Source organism: Melanotaenia boesemani, chromosome 16 (genome assembly GCF_017639745.1).
Source record: "Melanotaenia boesemani isolate fMelBoe1 chromosome 16, fMelBoe1.pri, whole genome shotgun sequence".
In the NCBI taxonomy this organism is placed as follows: domain Eukaryota; kingdom Metazoa; phylum Chordata; class Actinopteri; order Atheriniformes; family Melanotaeniidae; genus Melanotaenia; species Melanotaenia boesemani.
Genome location: NC_055697.1, coordinates 31854709 through 31880075, shown reverse-complemented (window position 1 = coordinate 31880075; position 25367 = coordinate 31854709). Strand labels below are relative to the sequence as shown.

General features: G+C 43.0%; 1 protein-coding gene across 3 annotated transcripts; it reads left to right on the top strand.

The window, feature by feature from the left end:
- The first annotated feature begins 3992 nt into the window (after window positions 1–3992).
- Window positions 3993–23320, top strand: dlk2 (delta-like 2 homolog (Drosophila)). 3 transcript variants are annotated; one of them, XM_042011144.1, is made up of 7 exons: window positions 3993–4171; window positions 10441–10563; window positions 14984–15059; window positions 18326–18383; window positions 18795–18925; window positions 19122–19263; window positions 21747–23320. In XM_042011144.1, exons 3-7 carry the CDS (start codon window positions 14990–14992, stop codon window positions 22492–22494), a joined length of 1149 nt encoding a protein of 382 aa, XP_041867078.1. In that variant the 5' UTR covers window positions 3993–4171; window positions 10441–10563; window positions 14984–14989; the 3' UTR covers window positions 22495–23320. The 3 variants fall into 3 exon arrangements, with proteins under 3 accessions (XP_041867078.1, XP_041867076.1, XP_041867077.1); XM_042011142.1 differs by having other exon boundaries at window positions 3996–4171; window positions 14984–15065; XM_042011143.1 differs by lacking the exon at window positions 3993–4171 and having other exon boundaries at window positions 10431–10563; window positions 14984–15065.
- The last annotated feature ends 2047 nt before the right edge of the window (window positions 23321–25367 follow it).

Below are 25367 nucleotides of genomic sequence, written 5' to 3'. Positions count from 1 at the left end.
TGAGAGTGGCTGTCTGTCTGTGTGGTTTCATCATCCTGTCGTCTTTGTATCTGAACTGCAGCGTCCCAGTTTCTCCTGCAGAATCATTAAACTTTCATCCCCTCTGATGTCTTCCAGGAGAAGACGTCACATTTCTAACAAGAAAGACATTTCTCTGAGGAGTCACATGTGTCTGAGGAGAATTTACAACAACCTCATTTATTATTGACGTTGTGTTAAAGTAAAAATACGTCAAAACTGGAGAAATGCTGTGGGACAAGAAATGTCCACACAGTCCTGAAATGTATTCACAAAGCTGTGATGTCTTCACAGTGCAGAAATGTCCCCACAGTGCAAAATGTCCTCAATATGCTGCAATGTTCTTTCAGTGTAGAGATGTCTTCACAGTATAAAAATGTCCTCACAGTGTAGAAATGTCACAGCCTACAAATGTCCTCAGTGCAAAAATGTCCTCACAGTGTAGAAATGTCCTCATGGTGCAGTAATATCAGTATAGAAGTGTCCCCAGTGCGTGACAATGTCAGATTTTCTTACTTTGTGTATTTCCTCATCTTATCAAACATCACTATGTTTTTCTTTGTTTTTAACTATGTTTGTGTATTCTTGTGTTTTCTTGTTGTCGATACGAGCAGGTAAACATCACCGAAGTGTGACTGCAGCCATCAGCTGGTGTGAGCGAATGATCTGTTGAAACAACAGACACACAAACCTGATCAGATCACATCACAGCACAAACAGCAGCTGCCGTGGAGATAATCGTGCCTCTGCTGGGCGGAAAGACGAAGACAATGTCCAGCTGCTCCACAACAATGCAGACCCCCTCTCTGTCCTCTGATATGACAGCTATGGGAGTAATGGGTGGAATGGGAGGAATGGGAGGAACGGGAACCACTCAGTAGTTTGAGTCCAGCAGCTGCCGGTGTCTCTCTGAAGGAAAGTTAGGTGTTGTTAGCAGATAACTTCCTGCAGACCTGCAGTTAGCATCACAGCTCACAAAAAGTGACTGAGCTTCTCCATTCTGATCCTCCATGATTAGCTTCCATTAGCCACAGGTGGATGATGAAAACTTCCTGCTTATTGAAGGAGGCAAAAGAAGCTCAGAAAGAGATAATGATGCTCACCGGTGTCTAGAATACTCTAATCTAAATAGGTCTCATGACAAGAATTAGACTCAAACCAAAAGATCTGTACCTCCATGTTCTGCGAGGGGTTAGTCTGAAAAAAAGAGTACACTGCAACTGTGATCAAACCCAGAATAAATTCAGCTTAAAGCCAGTTCCAAACTGGAATAAAACCAGGTTAAAAACCAGATTTAAAACTGCAAAGGTCTAAATCTGAGTGAAAACTAGATCTAAAGCTGAATGAAAACCAGGTCTAAAGCCAGAAAAAGGCTTAACTCCTAATATAAAACCAAGGTGAAAAATTGAACCCCGTCAGTCATGACAATCAGAGCCAGTTTAAAACTAGTGCTTAAAGGAATGAAAAACTTATTTCTAAACAGCCTCCATATTTCTCCATCAGAAATGTGTCTCAGTATTAAACCATGTGAAATAAATAAAGCTGGTTCAGGTGAGTCAGGAAGGTGGTTCAGGTGAGCTGGACCAAATGACAGAAGAAGCACAACAATGGGAAGCATGACACAAGGAGGCAAAGCAAGGAAGGAGGCAGGAGACGAGGATGTACAGAAGGAAACTGAAGCACAAAGGAAGTAATAAAGGAAATATGTGACTCCTTAATCTCCTGTTTAAACTTGGCAGCGTCAGCACTGAATGTTAAAACAGGGATGCAGGGTGAAGGTGGTGGGGGGGCTCTTCAGCTGCTGTGTGAGGGAGGGGTCAAGGCCACCCCCCACCCCCACCCCCACTCCCATTCTTCTGCCTGGATAAACAGAGCAGCATTGTGAGCCAGGTGGTCTGAAACACTCTCAGCTTAGAGTCCAGAAGAATCTCCCAGCTGTTCCTGATATGTTTCCTTCAGCAGGTTAGACCCTCATCAACCTCTCAACACCCCCCACAATCCCACAATCCACCCACAATCCACTCAAAGTCCACCCACTGCCAGCCCAACCTTAGCCCACGGTCGCATTTAACCTCCAGACGTCCTCACAGAAAGATCCAGTTACAGCTAAGGTCCAGACCAACCCAGACTGGAGTTCTACCAGAACCTCCAGTCTGGGTTGTCTGGTAGAACCTTCAGATTAACCCAGACCGAAGGTTCTACCAGAACCTGGAAATTACATTCAGGTGGAAATCACCTGTCAGCTGACTATTGGTTGACTGGTTGATTCCTCAGTTCTGGATGAACACCAATCAATATCTCTATCTATCCAATACATATCATCCATCCATCTCTACTTTCATTCATTCATCTTCACATGCCCATCATCCATCTTAATCATCCATCCATCCATCCATCTTAATCATCCATCCATCCATCCATCCATTCCAATGATCAATAACGATGATCAGAGTTGTTAAATAGTTATGAAAAACAAATGGTTCCAAAACATCTATAATTTTTCTGAAGTTCTGGTTTAGTTCCAGGCTGGTTCTGGAGGAACTTGAAGAATTTCTGGTGTTATTGATGAATTATTGGGTCCATTTAGATGTTGTGGTTGAAAGTTAGGTTCTAATCAATATCCAGGAGGTTCTGAGAGATTTTAATAGAATATAATGATCAGCATCGAGGTTCTGGAGTTCTGCTATGGACTTCTGTTGGTACAGATAAAGTTCTGAAGGCCCAGCAGTAGGTTCTGATGGTTATAATGGGTGCATAAATGAAAAAAAGACCAAATATTGGTTCTGATGAGCAACAGGAGCTTTCTATAGGTTCCTTAATGTGGTTCTAGTGATTGTTTAATGTCCATATCCTGGTTCTGACTGACCCAGCATGCTTGTTCTGTTATTGTCATAAAGAATTTTAATGTTTATACCGATGACTGTGGACATTTTCTTCTTCTTCTTTCTGTCTTTATTTCAAGCCACAGGAATTGTAAACCAAATATATTGTACACTGAAAATAAATATATTGTACATAAAAAGAGAAAAAAATACCCCAGGGAAAAGTACTTTAAAATGGTCTTCTGGTTGGTTCTGGTGGTCCAACATGAAATTTTACATGTCTGAAGGAATATCATATGAACATGTCCTTCACCACAGATTCCTGATCTCAGAACTCTAAACGGGTTCTGATCAGCTGTCTAAAACTACTGGACAGATGTTCTGATGGTTCAGTCGATGTTTTCATCTCATACTGTCGCCAACATATTTGCACAGACCTGGTCCTGGTTGTGTTTGGATAAGGACCATCTGTCTCCGCTCTGCATGGAAGAGTGCTACCTTGTTGCAGGTGGGGCAGGTCTGGACCTGTCGGGTTGGTGTGCAGATCCTGATCTGAAGTCAGATCTGAATCAGCAACAAACGCAGACAGGAAGGAGACGAAGCTGCTGAGAGCTGATGGACAGATACAGAACAGATCCGAGAGCGCAACCCGGTCCAGGAGATAAGTCCAAACAAACAACAGCTGGCAACAAAAAGGCAAAATGTTTTAAAAAGACTCAGACTGGTTGAATGAAACCCACCAGAACCAGACCTGTCTGCATCTGCAGCTCAGACTGATCTTGAGCTCATAACTGCTTCAGCTCGACATGGTTTTATTGGGTCTTTAAATTAGACTGGTTCTGGTCTTGTTGGCTTTAGGACTCCAGCTTATCTGTGTAATTTGCTACCTGATAACAGATGGTTTTGTGTCCAAACATGCAGGAAGGTCTTAGACTTCCACAATCCAGCTGCATTAAACTGCAACAGAACTTTATGTTTCCAGAAGAGTTCTGGTTCTGGTTCTGGTTCCAGTGGGCTCAGCTGCAGCTGCATCCATCAGCTGATGAAAGTGTTAAAACAGCTGCAGATTGTTGTTCTGATTCTAATCAACACTAATTATCACCTGACAGAAAAGTGAGTTTAACAGCGCACACACAGCTCTGTGTTGGTGTGTTTACTGAACAGGGAGGAGGAGTGAGGAGCGTCTCCTCGTCTTTGGCTGCAGCTTCAAACACAAACACACTCTCTATAATAAGCTGCAGAGGGTCGGTGTGTGCGTGGGTGTGTGTGCTGAGCAGGGGGGATTGCAGCTGAAGATTCAGGTTTGTGAAGCAGCGAGAACAAAGCTGAAGGTAGGAACGGATTCTGTTGGCTCATGTATGTGTGTTTATTGTCGTTAAAAGCAAAAGCAATGTTTGTTTCATTGAAAAAGTTTCATGAGTGTAAAGTTTATAACCTCAGTTTGTGGAAACAGAACCAGATAACAGTCAGAAGCTACAGGTTCTGAACCAGCAGGGGGCGCTGTGATTATTTACAAAAGGAAAACGTTGTGATCTCTGATTTTATGTCTACTGTCTTGTTTCTGTACGTTTATATGACTATGAAAATAACTGAGATTAATCCAGTTGTGATCATCAAATCTCACGATTTTACATCCACATCTGAAATGTTTCAAAAATACTTGTCTATGTTTTCCAGTCTGTTTCAGAGTATGTACAGAGTCACCAAACGTCATGTTATTTCTGTCTTTATTGAAAATGGAAGAGTCTGCGATCTTAGCGTTGGCTGCTATAATGGGAACTAAATATTAGCACTGTAATACAGAGACGTTAACGCAGGTTTTATTTACTGTACAGCGTCTTTGTCACCTAAACCGTTTTATTACTGTTATTTTTATTGTTGCATTACTGTTGATCCCGTTATGTATTTCCTTTCTGCGACTACAGATGGACACTGAAACTTGGTTAAATACATCCTCGGCTCGGGAGGGTTTGAACAGCGGTCTTTCTGTGTGGAGTTTGCATGTTCTCCCCGTGTTTGCGTGGTTTCTCTCAGGGTACTCCAGCTTCCTCCCACCATCCAAAGACATGCATGTCTTTAATTGGTCAGTCTAAATTCTCCCTAGGAGTGTGTCTAAATGGTTGTTTGTCTCTCTGTGTTGGTCCTGTGATGGACTGGTAACCTGTCCTGGTTTACCTGCCTCTCACCTACTAATTGTGGGGTAGGCTCCAGCTCTCCATGTGACTGAATTGGAATAAGCGGCATAGATAACGAATGAATGAATGAATAAATAAATATGGTATGTTTGCGTCAATATTATGCATTCTTTAACCCTCTAAGTGACAAAGTAGCAATATTGCAACAAGCACCAGGCCATGTGTCCAGAAAGAGAGCTTAAACCTTTTACCACTTTTCACAGCTAGATGGCAGACATGTGAATCGGCCGTCACCAATACCCAACAATATATACACACATATATATATGTATGTGTGTGTGTAAATATATATGTAAATATTTGTAAGCATTGGCTCTCCTTTCTTGATACAATACAGTAAAAACGCATTCTTTTGCATTCTCATGTTGTCACGGCATCGCTCCCATCTTTTTTATACAAGACGTTTAAAAGACGAAAGCGCCACAGCTTTGCAAATAAAAAGACAAGTCAGATAAATGGGTCATAATCATGACCACTTAAATTATCTGACAACACCAAAAATCAGGCAATGACCAAATTTTTGGTGTGTAAATAGGCTCAATTGCTGTTATCTTATTATAAGGAAATCGGATTAACATGCCTAGATTTCACCAAAATACCGTTTTCATGAATGTAGACCTATTATCTGATTTCATTTTTACATCTATACATGTACAAAAGAAACTATGTCGCTTCCGTCTGTTTAATGTCTTTCATTAACACGTTAGCTGAATGCAAAAGAAAAACGTGATGGTGCGTAGGAGTCAGGACTAGAAACTAAGAAAACCATTCACATGCAGTCTGTTTTGCAGCTTATTGGCTCCCATATTAGCAGCTAACGCTAGGACCGTGGGCGTTGTCGCCATGTTAGCCTGGATTTTCTACTTTGTTCTCATCAACATGAAAACGGATATGTTGATAAGAAAATTAATATTTGGACAAACACTGTGTAACATAAATGTGTTGGAAAATACAACCAACATCTTATTATCTTTGCCTTGAACAGTATTTGTCTTTAGTTTTTATCGTTGTACTTGGTCATGTGCTTACTTGTGTAACCGATGCAGTAAAAGGACAAAACTGCATATCCCTCTTTTGTGTCGAGCATAAATGGGTCTTCAGAATGTTTTTTGTTAATTTTTTATGTCATTAATGTAGATGTTATTACCACCTGTTGGCCCAGTCTGGTTACTTATGTATACGTGTATGTATGCCACACGTGTGCATCACACTGCATATTAAAAAGCGCAAATTAACACTAAACTCTTTCTCAGAATTTGCCGTCCCATTAAAGTCACTGGAGTCAAAGTGACACCAGTATGATGTAAGCCAACTACAAATAATGTACATGAATGAGAGTTTTACATTTACAAAGAATGAAATTATCAAACACCTGTAAAAAAGCACCAGTAGCGTAGAGGTGGTCTAGGGGGGGCCCAAATCAAATTCTGTTTAGGGTCCCCATAAAGACTCAGGCCGGCTCTGGCTGTGACATTTTAGTGAGTAGTCACATTCACATACAACACAGATTTAAAAAAAAACCTTCATGAGCTGTTAAATGTGATCATCCATGAACAACCTGTTACGTCCTCATGTGAACGGATGTTGCTGAGGACTGGGATGAACGTCTCTATCTGCATAAGTCTTCACTGCAATACCTCAAAGTTCCGGTTCAGATAAAACCAGAAGTCTACGTTGTGTAGCTGGAGTTAAGTACTGGTCAGATAACAGAAAGATTAGACTATTTTATTTTTTAAGTTCATGCAGAACCTGGTTTGTAGACATTTAAACCAACTGGTGGCCAACCTCGATGCCCCAGTAAAACATGAATTCATGCATGAACTGTTACAGATGCTTTTTTGTGAGCAACACATGAGGTTAGATCTGTGGGTTCATCCTGCTGCTGAGGCCATCCACAAACACATCTGCATGTTGTAGCATTTTGCTGACATTTGGGGGCGAAGTCATAAATTTGTGGAACAGCCTTTGCTGCGCTTGGTTCTGTTGTTGGTGCTTTAGATTTGCTCTGCAGCAGAAACTCAGATCTGTGTGTGCTGGATTGAAACTGATGAAGATCACCTAGTGAAATTTAAATCTGAACTTCATTGTCTTTATTGTGGAGTCGGCTCCTCCAAGCTCACAATAACATTCAACCAACCAGTTCACTGCATTTACACGGCATTGTCTTTATAAACAGTCTGCTGGTAGGTTCAGTCTCTGAGGACCGGGTCTACCTGGACAGGCTGAACACCCACAATTCTCTAATGTGAGTGAGCTTAAAACGTGTTGCCATGAACAAGACTTAAATCTACAAACCTGCTCAGGTTCTAGTCAGTAACACTACACAGTGACTGATCTAAGTACACAGAATCCAGGCTACGCTATGATCTGCTAGAGATTGAAATCCACAGAAAAAGAACCTGAGCAGGAAATAAAAGCGGTTGTGGTTCTGGTTCAGTCGCTGACCAGTACCAGCATTCATTTTCAGCCCAAACATGAAGATGTTGTAAATCTCAGCATCTCAGTTTAGATCTGCGGCTTCATTTAAATCAACCCGAAGGTTTTCTGAAAGTTTTCAACCGTTCAATGAAACGTTTTCTTCCTGTAAAAATAAAAGAAAATAAAAAACATCAAATAAAAACAGCTCCTTAAACAGGACCAGTCTAGCAGTATCATAGACCTCTGACCTGAGATCAGAGCTAGAGCTGATCCCTGAATCCAAACCTGGAAGGTGGATCCAAGTGGTTCAGAACTAAAATGACATTTTCATCCTGGTTAAAGGTTCTGACAGAACTGAAGCAGTGATGGCTGCAGAGCTCAGATGAGACTCGAGTCATTTCGTGCATCAGTGACTTCATGCATCAAGACGGTGGTTCTGAAGTCACAGCATCGGACTCTCCTGACGGAAGCAGATCTGCTGACACACATTCAGTTTTTATATCTGCAGACCTGCTGCCGGGTTATTCTGAGACAGATCCTCTCTGAGCTCCTGTGTCATCACACCGGCCTGTGAGGTCTAAACGTACATTTAGTGCTTGTTCAGCTTCAGTCTGTAAAAACCACTCCATAAATACCCAGACTCTTAAAACTAGACTTATGTCACACGAGCTGCTTCATCAGCATGGCCGTTTCTAGCTATGAGGGGGCCCAAGATGCTGTTTCAGAGCCCCTTGTTTGCCCACATAAGACAGAGAGATGCCTAATCCCTTAGATCAGTGGTTCCCAGCCTATTTTCCTTGGTAACCCCCCTTATGCAAATACTAAAAAGCCATGGACCCCTGCACCACCCCAGGCTGAACCCATGTTTGGTTTTACGCTTTCAAAAGTGAGATTCTCACTATAAATGATTTATTCTTGCTGAGTCCTGTCCTTCAATAAAGCCAAAGTTAAATAAACAACATATAGCCTTGTTTGTTTGTTTGCTTGTTTGTTTGCTTAAAAAAGGGACATGTGGACATTGATCACAAAGGCTTTGAATGTTCAAGGCCTCGGGGACCCCCTGTGCTCTTTGGGTGACCACCATCCCAATCCCTCATCACAAACAACTGGCTTACCTTTATCCTTTCACTTTATTTCTTCCTCCCTTTTCTGTTTTTTTCTGCCTCACTAAGACAATGTTGTCTTGGTGCCATAACAGTCCAATGATTTAGACTTCATTACAGTGAGCATTAAAGGTTCCATATTATACATTTTTTCAACAATTTCATGTTGGTGTCAGAAGTCCAACAACATTGTTTTACCAACGTGCTTGTTTTACCCCAAATTCAGCCTTGGTCCTTAATTTCAGCCATTCCAAAAGCAGCTCTGGTGAGCTCTACAGAGAACAGGCTGTTTCTATGTCTGAACTTTTAAATGTTCACGAGGATGCACGTGTGACATACGTATAAATTACAAAAGGGTCTATTACCTGCATCTTTATGACGTATGATTGCTGCAGCACAGTGACACAAATACCTCACATATATACGTCACAACAGCTGGAGAGAGATCAGAACTCTTTGAAGTTCATGTGCAGACGTGGAAAAAGAAGTGGAAAGAAGTCTGAGACCATTATGTCCGTGCACGGATTTGGGACAGTGTTTTTTCCAACAGTCATCAGACGACTGAGTTGGCTGAGCAATTCCATCAACCACTGATCTACTGACACCAGCTTCCCGCAAAGTAGTCCACTAAGTAATAAACATATCGCAGCTTCTTTGCAGCATTTTTTTATAACTGCTCTACAAAATACAGTAACGAGCTAATATTCAATATATTATCACAATTTTTCTTGTTTCATTTACATCCATCAAATTTGGCAAAACTCTCCAGATTTGTTTTCCTAATGCGCCCCTAATGGTGTTCTCTGGTAACAATAATAGCATACAAGCATGTATGTAAACTATTACATTCAAAACGTAGGCAGTTGGATACGTGAAAGCGAGGTTAAGCAGCATATTCTCTCATAAGCAGCCAGGAATTAGCACACACCAGGTTAACACACGCGCCACTATATACCACTACACTCATTTACCTAAACCAGCATTATACCTATAAATGCATTATCACTAACGCCCATATAAATCATAATATATCTATATCTACATGCTTTAAATCTCCTTAAATGAGGCTGGACATTCAGCTCCAAGGTCCCCTAGTGGCTAGGGAGCCTGATTCATTTGCAGAGTTAGCATAAAGCCAGTAAGGACTCTGTTCATTAGGATGGTTCAGGGTCATTATTAAACCCAATCTGTCCTCCTTCCTGTTTCATCTGGTTCTGCTTCTCCTTTCTGGACCAGACCATCCCCATAAAGAACTCCATAAATATATGGATTCACACAAACAGAACCAAAACTGTTTTGGGTTACGAGAAGAAACAGACCAGCTTTAATAATCTCTCATCCTCCCACTGTTACTCCAACCTCCTTCTTTCTGAAGCAGCTGTCAGATGTGAAACACGTTGGTAAGACGAACCAGGTAGAAAATGTTTGGACTATTTGGAACATGTAAAAACTTGTAGGTGACCAGAATCAGAATGTCATTGCCATGGTGATGATGTTTGCCTCAGCTGGAGCTTTTAAACCTTTTTGTTTTCATGTGGTCAGCTGATCTGTGATGGAAGATTCCTTCAGCCATCATCTGAACATGGTGAAGCAAACATCTCTGCAGAAAACTGCAGGGGAATGCAGCCTCACACTCCCAGCTTGTGTGTGTGTGTGTAGTATTAAACACCACCTGTTGCTTTCCTTTCCGACACACACTCCCCTCATTCTTTTCTTTCTCGAGCAAACACATTGAAATAAAAGCTGTGTGTGTGCGTATGTGTGTGCGCTCTGGTATGTCAGCCACACAAACGCTGGCATGTCGGTTCCTGTCTGTGCGGAGGTTGTGTTCCTCGCTGTAATCTCTGGAAAAATGATCCCACTCGTTGTTTTCCCGCCTGACAGTCGACTGTGTGAGCTGAAGGTCCGTCACTACGGCAACAGGCTGAACCAGCTCCCGCAAGGACGAAGACGAACCATCCCGAGGAAAAGTCCGATCCGACGGCAGGAGGACCTGAGGAAGAACAGGTAGGAACACCTGCAGTCACATGACCTGATCCAGAACCAGTTTCTGAAGGTTCTGTGTGTCTGACTCAGAACTTCAGTCGGTCTGTTTGCTTGTTTGTTGTCTTTTATTCCCTGATTCTGCTTCACGAGGACAGCTGAGACGTCATCAACGAACATCAAGTGGTAAAAATTCCTCCTGAATGACATCATGGTTTCAAAGTCCAGGTTCATCACATTTCAGGTGAAACGAACCAGAACTGTCCTCAGGTTTCTTGATTAAAATCTCTCATTGGATGTATGCTGTAACCCTCATCGTCATCAGATATGGGTGGAGACAGAGGTTGGGAACAAGGTGAGGAGCATGGAGATGCCCCACTGAGAGGTGGTGTTGCTGCAGATTCAGGACTCTGCAGAGTCTGTGTTCCTTAGAAGACCCACAGAGGTCCAGATACTGCCACTGAAGCCTCAAAAGCCACAAAACTGGTCATGCAAATCAACATTGGGATTGATGGATGGAGTTTAGTTTTATTTAGACTGATGTGTTTCCTGCTGTGGATCCGTGTGAACACAGGAATCAACAAATCTGGACCTTGTGGTCTGCTGTCCTGTGCTTCAACACACCTGATTCAGATTAATGGCTCCTCAAGCCTTCAATATTTTCAGTGACTGTAATGAATGTTATAATAATTTGTGGAAGTAAGTCTTTGTTATTCCATTATTGTTTCAAGTTTGACTATTTCACTATTATTACTATATTTTAACTGTCATCTCAACTATATGTTAAAAATCATTCATTCTTATGATTATTGTCCAAAAGAAAAGAGAAAATGCAAAGAAACATATTTCTCTTACTTTTTTCTTAATGCAAACATTAAAGAGTTAATAGGCTTGTGCAGCAGGAAACATCAAAAAGCTGCAGGACAGCAGATCTCAAGGACCAGAAATGGAGATCCCGGATGCAGACTCTCGCTCAGTGTAGACTTTTGGTTGGTGTAGATTCTTGGTCCTGAAGACTCTTGGTTGTGTGGTTTCTTGGTTAGCATAGACTCACAGAGTACTGGTTAGAGTAGACTCTAAGGTTAGTGTTGTGCCCTTAAAAAGGGTGAAAATGGGAAGAATGTAAGAATGAAACACCAGCATGCAGTTCTTCTGTTCACTTGTCTGAAATAATTCAATTTTCTTTTAAACAGTGCTTTGAATACCTAATCTTTTTAGATCTCTAAGTAATTAATATATTTATCCGCATCAAAACCCTTTTTACAGTGAATACATGCACCATAATTTATGCCTGGTTCTTGCAGCACAATGATATAAAATTAACTTTATGGTGTAAATGAACCAAACTGTTGGACCCGTCGCGGGCCACGAGGTCTCCAGCAGCTAGCTAGCCAAACACAGACTAACAACACAAAAGTATAAAACATTCATGTTCCTGGAACGTGCAGTGAATTATACAAAGAGACAAAGCTACAAATAATGTTCGCTGTTTATCGTGGTGTATATTGAGGTAATTACCTTTAAAAAGGTTGAGAATGGGAAGATTGAAAGAATGAAACTCCGGCAGGCAGTTCCAGCGGGCATTTACTCGCCTGTAATAAGTGAGGGGAAAAGAGCGTGACTGCCCCTACTGGAGCCCTGATGTAACACCATGAATTAATACAAGCAAAACACACAGCAGCCTCTGCTGGCTGTCTCCTTCTAAAGCATAAAGAGTCAAACAAACAAATTAGTACAGTAATTCAAAATATGAAAATGTAAGGATGCCTGAAAATGAGCCTCTGGATAATACCTGTAACTTAAGCGTTGACTCTTGGCCATGTGTGCTCTTGGTTAGCATAGACTCTTGTTTAGCATAGACTCTTGTTTGGTTAGCATAGACTCTTGTTTAGCTTAGACTCTTGTTTGGTTAGCATAGACTCTTGTTTAGCATAGACTCTTGTTTAGCTTAGACTCTTGTTTGGTTAGCATAGACTCTTGTTTAGCGTAGACTCTTGTTTGGTTAGCATAGACTCTTGTTTGGTTAGCATAGACTCTTGTTTAGCTTAGACTCTTGTTTGGTTAGCATAGACTCTTGTTTAGCGTAGACTCTTGTTTGGTTAGCATAGACTCTTGTTTAGCGTAGACTCTTGTTTGGTTAGCATAGACTCTTGTTTGGTTAGCGTAGACTCTTGTTTAGTATAGACTCTTGGTGGGCATAGACCCTCAGACATGTAAACGCTCAGCATTGACTCGGTCGTGTTGACTCTGTTGGTGTAGACTCTTTACTGGTGTGGACTTACTGTTAGCGTAACAGCTCGGTTAGTGTAGACTCTTAGAGCTGGGACAGACATGTCAACGTTCCGCTGTGTTACTTGCTGCAAACAACGGAAGCACATGTTGCAACTTTGCGTGGGCCCGGGGGTCGTGGGTATGGACTCTCCCACTGTCCCTCTCTCTTTCCCCCTAGGCATGTGGTGGGTGGGTGCCTTCCAGGTGAGTGACGGCTCACTGGCTGTGGTCGCAGTGTGTCCTAGTCGTGGCGGACAGCTGCTCCTGGCCTGTCTCGCCCTGGGGGGCCTCCCAGGGAACTAGAGGGCCTACTGCTACCAGCGGCTGAACTTCTGGAGGGAAGTTTGCTTCCGTCTGGACTTACATCCCCGGACGCCTCTCCTTTCCCTCTCTCTCTCACACACACATGTAGAGTTGGGAGTTGTGCACGTCATGTGGGTGGAGCAGAGGGGCCATTCAAAGTGGCGTCGTTGGCTGCACCCTGTGGCGACGCGCCTCTCTGTTTTAATTACACTAAGACATCAAAACACAAAAAACACAACCATAAACAACTTCTGGGGAGGGTGTCATGTCGAGCATGTCGTGCATGGCTGCTCATGTGGCCTCGCTCCCTGCACAGTGTGGTTACTGTCCCTCAATTTTAATTGCTTCCTGGCTCTTGGTGTTCGGGGTCCTTCACTCTGGTCGCCCTGGATGGCCGGTGCCTGGCAGGGTCAGCAGCTGCTGATCTCGGCCTGCTGGGGCCAGTCCCCCGTGACTGCAGGGGTCTCCGGGCCGCCCTAGTCTGCCTCTAGCCTCCGTAGAGACGTGGTGACATTTGCAGGATCACACTCATCTCTGATCCCTCCTCATTCCTCGTCCTCTGCATGCTGACAGTCACTGAGGTGTCCCGTGGGTTTATACACTAAAAGATGCTTTTGTTTAGGGTTTTTATGTCTCAGAAACTTCAGTTGTTGTTGTTTGTTTATTTGTTATGGTTTTTATTTATTTTAGGAGGTCCTAATGATTGTCAGCTTTGTTTTCTTGTAAAAGCTGTAAGAAATTCTCTGATGGTCGGCGTAGACTTGGTGGTTGGTGTCTTACACTGGCCTTATTTTTGAAGTTCCTATTAATGTTTCTTTTGTGTAGAAGATTTATTTGGTTCTAACTGATATTTTGTGACTTTGTTCTGTGTGAATTATAGACACTTATCAATCACAGTGATCACTGATCAATAAGTGCTTACTAGAGTTTGTCAGCTGATTCTGGAGTCTCAGATGAGGTGGTTCTTTGTGTTTTTAGCAGCATATTGGTGCAGCTGAATGACAGACATCCATCACCAGTCAGAACCTCTGTCTGGACTCGGACGGATCTGGATCTGGACTTTCTGGGTGGGGTTTGTTGGATGTTGTTGATTGGTCATGTTATTCATTTCACAACCAATAGTTTAAAAAGCTGCAGCTGTGTCCAACATGACCCAATAACATGGATCTGAGCAAACTGGGACTTCAGGATTTTAGCAGAGGGATGTTACAGGAGTCTGAGATGTTCTGGTTCCTCCTTTTTTCTCAGAGTTTTAATTATATTTTAGACTAAATGAAAGAAGTTTAACATGTTAGATTAGAGGAGGAGCTGAACACGTCCTGCAGACGTGTCAGAAACGTCCCGGATCAAAGCCTGGCAGGTCAGGTTTCACTCCGTTTGATCTCAGAAGGACCAGAAGACATTTCAATGACGCTTCAAACCTGCAGAGACGTCCTAAAAAAGCTGCGAGTCATCTCGAGGTCATCTTCCTTCAGCTCAGCTCACATCGCTGCTAAAATCCAACAGAGCAGCTGGTGGTTCTGAAGGTTTCTGTGTTCACTGTGCAGTTCTGGTTCAGAATTTGTGGTTCTGGTTCAGAGTCAAACACCTGATTCCGGAAAACGTCCTCCTGCAGGCTCTGACTGAGGGACATCAGCTTCCTGGATGTGTTCAGATGGTGTTAACAGCTGAACCCTAGTTCACACTTCGGTCCTGGACTTGATCCTGGAGCAGCTCTGATTTATGTCCCTGACACCTGGTCCACTCTTTGATCCAGACGATGACAGCTTGAGACGTGGCGCTGAAGACGCCGTCCCCGTCTCAGCTTTCACTCTGTTTATGTAAATGTGACAGACCGACTCCGGGTCACCTCCTCCGTGTTCTGTTTCAGCCCGACATGTCTCCGGTCCGACCCGCCGCCGTCCTGCTCAGCTGCTGCCTCCTCTGCTTCGTACCACCCTGCGCAGGTAAAGGTAGGTCACATGAACACTGAGCCACACCTACGTCTGCACACTGCCGCTTCAACCTGCAGGACGGTCTCACTTCAGGGATTATTGATTACTGATCATTTCTGTTATGAGCGTTAACACACACACACACACACACACACACACTTCCTGTTTAAACTGTGAGAAGTCGACATGCTGACGTTTGGCAGCTTCATGAACGTCATGTTTCTGATCACGATGTGTTTGACAACTGATTGATTGACAGTCACATTCCTCACTCTGATTGGTTGATTGACTCCGTCTCGTTTCTGTCACTCAGTTCTCAAATCTTTACAATTAATAAATGCATTAAAACAAATTAATTGAAATAAAAGAAATAAAATAAAAAATATCAAATTAAAATGAAAAAAAATTAATGATATCAAACAAAAAATAAAATTAAATAAAATGTCAAATTAAATTAAAAATAAAATTAACTACTGGGGAAAACTAATTAAAATACAATAATTCAATGTGATAAATAAAATAAATAATTTTTTTTATTAAATTAAAAATTTAATTAAATTAAATGAGACAAACATAAAATAAAACATAAAATAGTAATAATAAAAAAAGTTAATTAAATTAAGAACTTTGGTTCCATCTCTTTTCCACTGATGCCCACAGCAGATTACACAAGTTAATAAACTTTTAATAGATGTTAACCTGTTAACTGGTTATTTACTTTAAACCAGCAACCATCACTGGACCTATGTGAAGTCACCTCTGGATGACATCATACAACATGGCCTCAAAACGACCGCTTCATATTCTAAAACTAGGTAAAGACCCGGTTCAGAGACCATGAAACCCCGTGACTCCTGGGATAGCAGACCCCTCCCCTGCAGCAGGTCAGCTGGTTTCTTCCTGTCAGTCATTAGTCAGCTGCAGCTGCTGTGGAGGATCGGGGAGGCGGGGGTGGGACCACGGCTGTAGGAGGGGGTGCAGTGAGACTGTAAATATTTGTCTGACCCGGCTAATCTCAGATCTACTATCGTCGTTAAAATCATCTGGTCTCAGCTGCAGGTGACATCATTCCTTAGCAATCCCCCACCCTCATAGAGGACACGTAAAATAATCACCTTCACTCATTAAAGCCCCTCAGGCGTCTGTGGGCTTTTCTTGCTGCAGAACTCCCAGAACAATGAAGTTCTATTCCGACAGAAGAACCAGAACATTCATATGTTCATTGATCCGTTCCAGCTTTTATCCGTTTGCGCCCCAGACACATCTACAGCTCTGTTTACAGCCCTGATGCAGACTGGAAATAGCTGCACGAACAAATATAAAAGCAGAACCCGAGTCCATCCAGTTCTAACAGGCTTAAAGTGAATATGTGGTCTGAGCTGCTTTATTCTTGATCCCAGCCTGAACCCTCTTAGAGAAGCTTCCTGTCATTTCTTTTCAGTAGCCATCAGGGAAAGTTTTCCAGGATCCTTGAAAGACTTTCCAAAGCTCTTTGTTGGATGTCTCTGCCTTTTGTTCTCTGTCCAGATGATCCCACACTGCTTCAGTAATGTTGAGGTCTGGGTTCTGGGGAGGATCCGTCATGATCCATCAGACCTGTTCCCACTGATCTTCAGTCCAGTTTTTATGTCATGTGACCTACCTCAGCCTTCTCTCCTTATTTCCCTTCCTTAAGAACGTCTTCTTGAAAGAGTGATGCAGTAGGCCTCAGAAACAGAAGCTGTTAAAGGGGTTAAAATAATAAAATTTTCAGCTCTGAAGCTGAGCTGATGATTCTTTGACCATCAAACCATCTTAATCAGCTGCAGCATCGTTTCAGTGTGTGTGAGTTCAGGGTGCTGCCACCTTCAGGTCACACAGTGAACTACAGCACAATTCTCTACACTTAAACTACTCCAAAGAACCAATCTGTTTGTCTGTTTGGGTCTCCCTCCGCAATAAAACTGTGGTTTCGTACTTTATTGTGAACCCTGGAAGGCAGCGTAACCTTCTAGCCCGTCTCTGTGGTGTCACATGAGGTTTGCAGTGGATCAGGTTCCTACGGCGGCCTTCAGATCAGCTCTGCTTTCTGTCAGGGATCCACAACAATAGCCTCCGAGTCAACCTGCACCACCGCAACAAGCCCCTCTGATTGGACAGTGAACAAAAACAACAGGTGTGGGCTAACCAGCCAATCAGAGAGCAGCAGAGGCCACTTCAATCAGCATCATGCAGGAAGGCTAAAATTACAGTCGCCACGTGTCTGGCTGAAAAACGTCTTCAGTGATGACTCTTCATTATGTTTCTGGATGTTTGAGCTCAGTAGTTCCTTCAAACTGGAAGAGGTTTTCTCCTCCTGTGGGGTGTTTCTGTCTCAGCTGTTAGGGCATGTCTCAGTTTAACCTCTGACCTGCAGCAGGCGCTGAGCCACGTGGCGTTTGGCACGCAACCTTAGGTCACGCTTAGCATGGCGTTTGCTTTTCCACCAGCCGCTGTCCAGTAGAGACAGATTCTACTGTTTCAGTCTGTTGTCTCCATTTGCATTCCAGCCGACACTCGATCCACTTTGTGTCCCGCACTCAGAGAGGTCAGAGGTCACGGTCTGTGGACTAAACGTGTTAGTATAATAAGTCATCTGATCCTCCAAAGAACTCTGACAGAACTATAACAATCATCTGCAGGACAGAAACTGTGACTGATGGTTTGTTGTGTTCAGGTGCTGGTGGGAAAATCCAAAGTTTAAACAGTTAAAAAGACCCTGAACCAACAAGGCCTTAAAGGGCTGCAGTCATAGGTGCAGCCGTGTGAAGTGCCAACTCAAAGAGAGAGATCTGAGCATGCTCAGTTTGGACGAAAGGAAGTCTGTGTCCCATAGCAACAAAGACTCTTACAAGACCCGGTCCAATCTATCAGCACCAGTTTCTGCTCATCTGACAAACTGTTTGCATCTGAAAGCCAGACTGTTTTCATGTTTCCATCTAATTTCTTGTTTCCTTGAAGTTTTCTCTTTGTTTCCTGTTATATTCTGTTTGTTTGGCCTCTCATTTCCTCTCTGTTTCCTTCTGGTTTCCTCTTTCTTTCTTTCTCATTTCCTTTTTTCCTGATTCCTTCTTATTTCCTTTTGGGTTCCTTCATGTTTCCTCTACTTCCCGGCTATGTCCCTTGAAATACCTCATTTTTTCTTTCTACTTTCCTGTTTATCTTTGATTTCCTCTCTGTTTACGTTTCCTTTTTGCTTCTTCTTTGTTTCCCAAATATTCCTCTCAGATTCGCTGATTTTCCTGTTATTATTTGTGCAGGAATTGATTGCAGCTGCAACATCACCAACAGCCGCTGTGACGACTTTGGAGTCTGCAGGTGAGCCATCAGTCAGTCAGGCAGTAGCTTGGTCAATAATCAAAATCCCTGCTGAGTACGGGAAACAAGAAGGGTCAAATTCAGCTGCTTCGGTGGCAGGAAAACATTCTGACGTGTTCGGTTTTCTATATCAAGCCTTTAAGTCAGGGTGTGCAGGGCGGTTTGATCACATTCATGATCGGTTTCTTAGAGTTTCCCTCCTTTTTTCGCTTTGTTTACTGATTGATTCCATCATGTTTCCTCTTTATGTCCTTCATGTTTCCTTCATGTGTCCTCTTTGTTTCCTTATTGGTTCCCTCATGTTTGTCCTTGTTTTTCTTTTTTGTGTCCTTCGTGTTTCCATACTGGGTCTTTCATGTTTTCTGTGGGTTTCCTGACGTTTCCATTTCCTTGATGTCTCCCTTCTTCCAGGTGTGATCCTGGCTGGGATGGGGAACACTGTGAGCGCTGCGTTACGATGCCCGGCTGTGTGCACGGTTCCTGCTTGCAGCCGTGGCAGTGCAGCTGTGATCTGGGTTGGGGCGGGAGGTTCTGTGACAAAGGTGAGTTTTGGTGATCGTTGCAGGAATTTAGTTTTTCATTCTGCAGCAACACGTCACGTCTTCATGGAGATCACCGAGCATAAAAACTACATGAAAACATATTTCTGGACAAACCTGCTGAGTTCAGGTCACTTCCTCAATTCTTGTGTAGATGTTTCCGTCTTTGTTTCTGACGTTTTCTGTCGGGTTTTCTCAGACCTGAGCGCATGCTCGCAGCAGCCGTGTCAGAACGGCGCCACCTGCGTGATGCAGGACAGCGGAGACGTCACCTGTCTGTGTCCTGAAGGCTTCCACGGCCCGAACTGCAAGCGGAGAACCGGACCGTGTCATCAGAGGAGGTCGGTACCAGCTCATCAATAATCTGGATCAGAACCACAAAGACCTGCAGCTTGAAATTTTGATGAAGGAAAGTAAAGTGAGGGGAAGATTGATTTTTCTTTTAGTGATGATCATGTTACAAGTGAAGCAGGATAGAGATAAAACCAAATCACTACAATAAAGAAACAAAACTTAAGCGGCTTAGTTCCAAAATCCTGGAACAGAAATCAGGAGAAAAGAGGCAGAAGAACTAGAGGTGGAACCAGAACCCAGAACCCACCTCAGAACAAACCCGGAAATGAAACAAACTGTACAGAGAAACAAAGATGAGTTCCAGATTCATCACAGCAACAGTGTGTGCAGCGTATGAAAGTCAGAAAACTGCCTCCATAAAATATTTATCCTCTTATCTGATAGCATGTTTAAATGAAACAAGGTTAATTAAAATCACTGCACAGCTAAAACTTTTTAAATTACGTTTCAGAGCCTGAGTGACTGCAGATTAACTCAGACATTTACACTAATCCAGATCTTCAGTTTTCTCATCAGATCTTTCTCACTAACATACCGGCAAACCTCGTCTAATAAAACCCAAAGTGGGACATTGTTGGAGCCCCCCTGCTTTAACGACGCAGTGACATTGATCATTCCTGGTTTTTCCTCCTTGCTTTGGCTGCAGTTCAGCCTTTTGGGAATATTAAATTGTGTTTGAATGCCTGCTGTTAGCTGCTGCACATATCCAGTACGAACATCTGGTTGATGACCGAGTTGATAACCACTGACAGGGTTGGTTAAAGCAGATAACTAGAGGACAACCTGATATAGTTCATTTCTGAGGGTGCGCACGAAGGATTCAGCAAACAGACGCCAAACATGCGAGGAGGCCATGAAAAAAAACAAAAAAACAAACAAAACGCAAACTTGTATTAAAAAGCAAGTTCATTCTCAGTCTAAAGGCCAGTTCATTTTCCATTACATAAGTAATAGGTACGTCCATTTCATACGCCCTCATACTTCCATCCGTCTTTTACGTTGCCATCATTGTCAAGTCAGTTCATCCACTAGTGGGCACTGCTAAGTTCAGAGTTCACTTCCACGTTCTGATGTCGGTTTCAGACGCCGGTTGGTGGCGGTTACGCTAATCCAACCTCCAACCGCTAGAAAGCTTTTTACAACACGCCCGACTCATGCACACAGCCTTAAAGCTCCCACCATCTTTACAGTTGTCCTTGTTGCCCTTCATTTTCCTGTCCCTCTTCTTCTCTGGTTTGTTCCTCTCGGTAGTCACACGTCACCTCTGTCCAAGGTCTCCGTTTGCTGCAACAAGCGACAGATCCGCAAGGCCCCTGAAAATTATGCATGTAAACAATGCAGGAGACGGACGACGTCCAACCATCTTTGTATCCGACTCCTGCGTCAAGCATAAGTGGGTTCGTTAGGTCAACAGGCCAGACCTAACTATGAGATTAATCAAAAAGGACGTTTTAAGCCTGATCTGTTGATAATGACAGAAACAATTTATCACAATAATTCACATCAGTGTGTCAAACCCACAATGTCGTGTTAAACTAAACAGAAACAGCAGAAGGTTCAGCTTAAACTCAGTTTCTTCTGCTTCAATTTAGAGGAACACAATCAGCTAATCAGAGAGCAAACAAAGCTCAGCTGAGTTTCTCTCAAAACCCCACTGCTGAACTTTAGCAGATTTTCTCAGTTTGGTCCACCTAACATTGGCTAGTTCAGCATCAGTCTTCATCCCGTCTCTCCTCTGAGATCTTCAATCAGTAAAAGTCAGTCTGTTGTTGTTTCATCTCTTGTTCTGTTCTTTTTTTCTTTCATTTATTCTCTTCCTGCAGCAATGTCCTCTTGTTTATTTGAAGAATCAGCCATGGTGTACATTGAAAACAGCGTGTGTTGATATCCAGTTGCTACCATGAGAACGATAATACATTAATTTTAATTGAGTTTAGCCTCGTAATCTGACAACTGAGGCTGTCCTGAAAACATCATGTCTGCGTGTTGACTGGGTTATAAAGGGTTCAGCTTCTACGTGCATTTCAGCCCCCTTAAAAATGGCTTGGGGTTGTTGTGTTACACACTGAATCTACTGGACACAGCGTCATTGTAGAAAGAAATCGGACAGGAAGTTGCATATTTAAGAATTTGTCTGCAGAATTTTAAAGTCTGTGTTTTACTGTCAGTATTTTTATGTATTTATACCGTTTAAAAAGTTGAAGCTGCTTTGGTTCGGATGGATCATACGAATGTAAAGAAGACCTGACGACCAGATTCTTTCCTGCAGATCTTCCTGTTTCCTAAATGCTTGGTTAGAAAAAACAGGAAGTGACCCAACGCATGAGGTGTGTTGCAGGTACATGAGACCAGAACTATGACGTTAAAGTCTGTTGTTCAGACAGAGATGACTGGAATATTCTGAATCCTCAGAAGTGACGTGCTTCTGTTTCAACTATTTTTATGCCTTTTCTTTCTCTCTTGGTTACAGGTCTCCGTGTAAAAATGGCGGTCTGTGTGAAGATGCTGATGGGTTGGCGGTGGAACCAGCGTGTCGCTGCCTTGCCGGCTTCACGGGACCGCACTGCGAGACGGATGTGGACGACTGTCTGATGATGCCGTGTGCCAATGGTGCCACCTGTCTGGATGGCGTCAACCGCTTCTCGTGCGTTTGCCCCGCTGGCTTCACCGGACGGTTTTGCACCATCAACCTGGACGACTGCTTCAGCCGGCCATGCCTGAATGGCGGCCGCTGCCTTGATCGCGCCGGAGGCTTCTACTGCATCTGCCAGCCCGGCTTCAGCGGAACCACCTGCGAGATTCCATTGAGCCATCGAAACACCAGCCGACCCAGCTGGACAAACCTCGGCTGGGAGGGAGGGGGAGGCGGGGAGCATAGCCACAGCAACAGGAATAGCAGTCGTCATGACAACAGGCTCCTAAAGGTGACAGTCAATGAACACAGTGCCAGTGGCCTCACGGACCTGCAACTCATCATAATCTGTGTCCTGGGCGGGACCACGGTGGGCATGGTGGTCCTGACCGCCATCCTCATCCTGCAGGGCCGCTGCAGGGACTGTGGTCACGCCCCCTGTTTGTCGACATCATCAGCTTCGTCTTCATCACAGGGAGGTGAACTGAATGGCCAGCAAGCGGGCTGCGACGAGCAGGAGTGTCGGATCAGCTTCCTGAATGCAGCAGAACCACAGAAAAAGAAACTCAACATGGAGGTGATTTAGATTGAGGGCGAGCGAGCACGACAAAAACAGAGAGAGAGAGCTGGTCGTAGGTTGTGGCTTCGTCGGAATTCGGCTGCTCATATTCTGCCAGCAGTCACCTGGTCAGATCACGCTGTGGTCAGATGTTTCGGCACTGTTACCCACAATGCCCCTCTGGCAGCAGGCCCAGAGGGGGCGTGGCTTATGAACAGCACCTGATCGGAACTTTGTAAGTTTCGGAAGTTTTCCTTCAGCCTGGAGCTGAAAACGTTTTTGGAATTTGATCAAAAATCTGAAACGGCTCATTTCCGCCGCCAGTCTGTTTTCCGACAGACTTCTTCCAGACTGAAACACAACTTTCATTTCTGCTCCAGTTTGTGGTCATGACGCCGGTTTTTAGTGGTGTCAAATCTACAGACTTCATGGAGCATCATGAGCTCAAGTTGCTAAACCGAATAAATTCATGAGCTTCAGGTAACCATCAGTAGGAAAACATCTGGACATAAACGCCGTTGGGGAAAGATCAGGACATGAAGACGTTCCTCTGATGACACACTCATGTTTGCTTTCACTTCATCGGGATTGAAGTTTTAATTCTACTTAAATTTATAAATTCAATGAATCATAAAAATGTTTATATGTTTATATCAGTGATCTGAAGTGACATTGGATATTCTGAATCTGTAAAATCACCATAAAACAAAGGTCAGTTGTATCAGGTTCAATTAATATCAGTTACTTTTCAATGTAAATAAAAGAAAAAGAAAAACTGAGGATAAATATGATTTTCCAAAAAGTTCCAAAAAAGTTGGGACACTGTGTAAAATGTAAATAAAAACAATGTATTGATTTTCAAGTCTCATCAACCCTGATTTTTATCCCCAGTAGAACAAAGGCCTACTTATTTAAACCAGAAATAAACACCTTAAACCATAAATCACTATATATACAAAAAAAGGAGACTAAACAGTGTCTTGAACAATGAAGGCAGGAAAAACATCAGTGGTAATGTACTCAAAGGAAGAAAGTATTACTCAACGCATGTAAAGATCAATACAACAGTGAGCAGACCATCCTTTTTACCTTTTCCTCAACAGCTGCTTTCTGCAGTAAAGTGACGCTTCCAGCTTAAACTGCTTCTAAAAACATAAATCCACAGCTTAAAGCAGGCTGGAGGCCACTGCTGCTCTCAGGTGTGGCCATCAAGTGACTAAAGTCATAGGAGTGGCTTCGTGGCATGGTGCATTCACGGTCATGGTGCATTCACGGTCATGGTGCATTCACGGTCATGGTGCAATCACGGTCAAACTGGTTCTTCACCAGTATAAAGTTCAAACAATTCTTTTGTAGAGCATCTATCTATCTATCTATCTATCTATCTATCTATCTATCTATCTATCTATCTATCTATCTATCTATCTATCTATCTATCTATCTATCTATCTTCTGATGATCTACCTTCTGATGATCTGTGCATATTTAATCAGGTGAGTTTGGATCAGTTGGTCCATCAAGCTTTATTTATACAGCACTTTTCGTACATGGAGCACCTCTATGTTTAGAATGTTGTACAAAAATAAAATAAAATGAAATAAGTCAGCCCAAACCACACACACACACAACAGAGGAGGGGCCACTGTGAGGAAAAACCAGAGACATAAAGATTATGTTAAACAATAAAAAAGATCAAAACCAAACAAGGAAAGTAAAAATAAATACAAAGAATTAGTAAATACTGTAAAAAAGTGAATGAATAAAATCAAGAGTAAAATACTAAAACATCCCAAACATAGCAGGTTAAAAAGTTCAAAGTAGGTAAATAAAAAAATAAATGGGTTGTTGGGTGTAGAAATAGAAGTAAAGCTGGAGAAAGGTGTGAAGCTCAGCGGGTGTCAGCAGGTGAGCTGTGAAAAAATTCAGGTGTGTTCCAGATGTTTCATGAGGACTGACTCCCCTCTAGTGGCCGTTGAAGGAACTGCATGTTGTGGTTGGTTCTTGCTTCAGCTCACAGGTCCAGTTCGGATGTTTTCAAGAGTCCTGATCAAACGTATTCAGTTCCGTTCTGAAGGTGTAAAGAACCATGTCTTCCTGAAATTCTACGTTCAGATCAGGTCTCAGCGTGTCAACATTAAACCCGTTTCTCAACAAAACTCTGCTCACAGATCAGTTTTATTTCAGGTCACATGGTCCGAATCCGACCTGCTGCTGACCCGCCAGGATGTTCTGATCCTCAGCAACAGGAGGCCCAACCCACAGAGTCCACCGAGGATCTGTGGAAACATCTCCAAGACGCCCCAGATGCCAGAGGAAACCAGTTCAACACCAGCCTTAAACAGGTTCACAACCCCTGTAACATCAAAACCAGTCCAAAATGGTCCAGAACCAAATGGGCCCAAAAGCGCATGAAAACATGGTTTACAACCAGTCTGAAACAACCAGTAACCGATCTGAAACTGGTCCAAACCGGTCCTGTGTCAGAACACAGAGTTGATCCTGGTTTGAAATTTTCAGGAGTTTGTCACCTGAATCCAGAAAGTTCTGCACGCATCCGCATCCGCATCCGGGTCCTCAGGAACCAGAATGACCTCATAGATGATGAAGGTCTGTTAGATGATGGATTTACTGAGAACTAGGCAGGGTGCAGTCGCTGCTCTATTATCACTGTTTAGAGATGAGCTATTGATTCGTTTTTATAGCATTATTTAGACGAGTGTGATGAGACGATGTAATTCCTTATTTTAAAAAGTGGGAATTTAGAGTTTTAATGTCTTTGTGCTGATTGTCAGTGATGTTGTTGTTCTGCTTGTAGAGGCGTCTGTTGTCTGCGAGCGCGTACGTTCGTGTATTTTAATGAATGATTATGTTGTGATACAGTTGTTGATTTTGGTGAGACC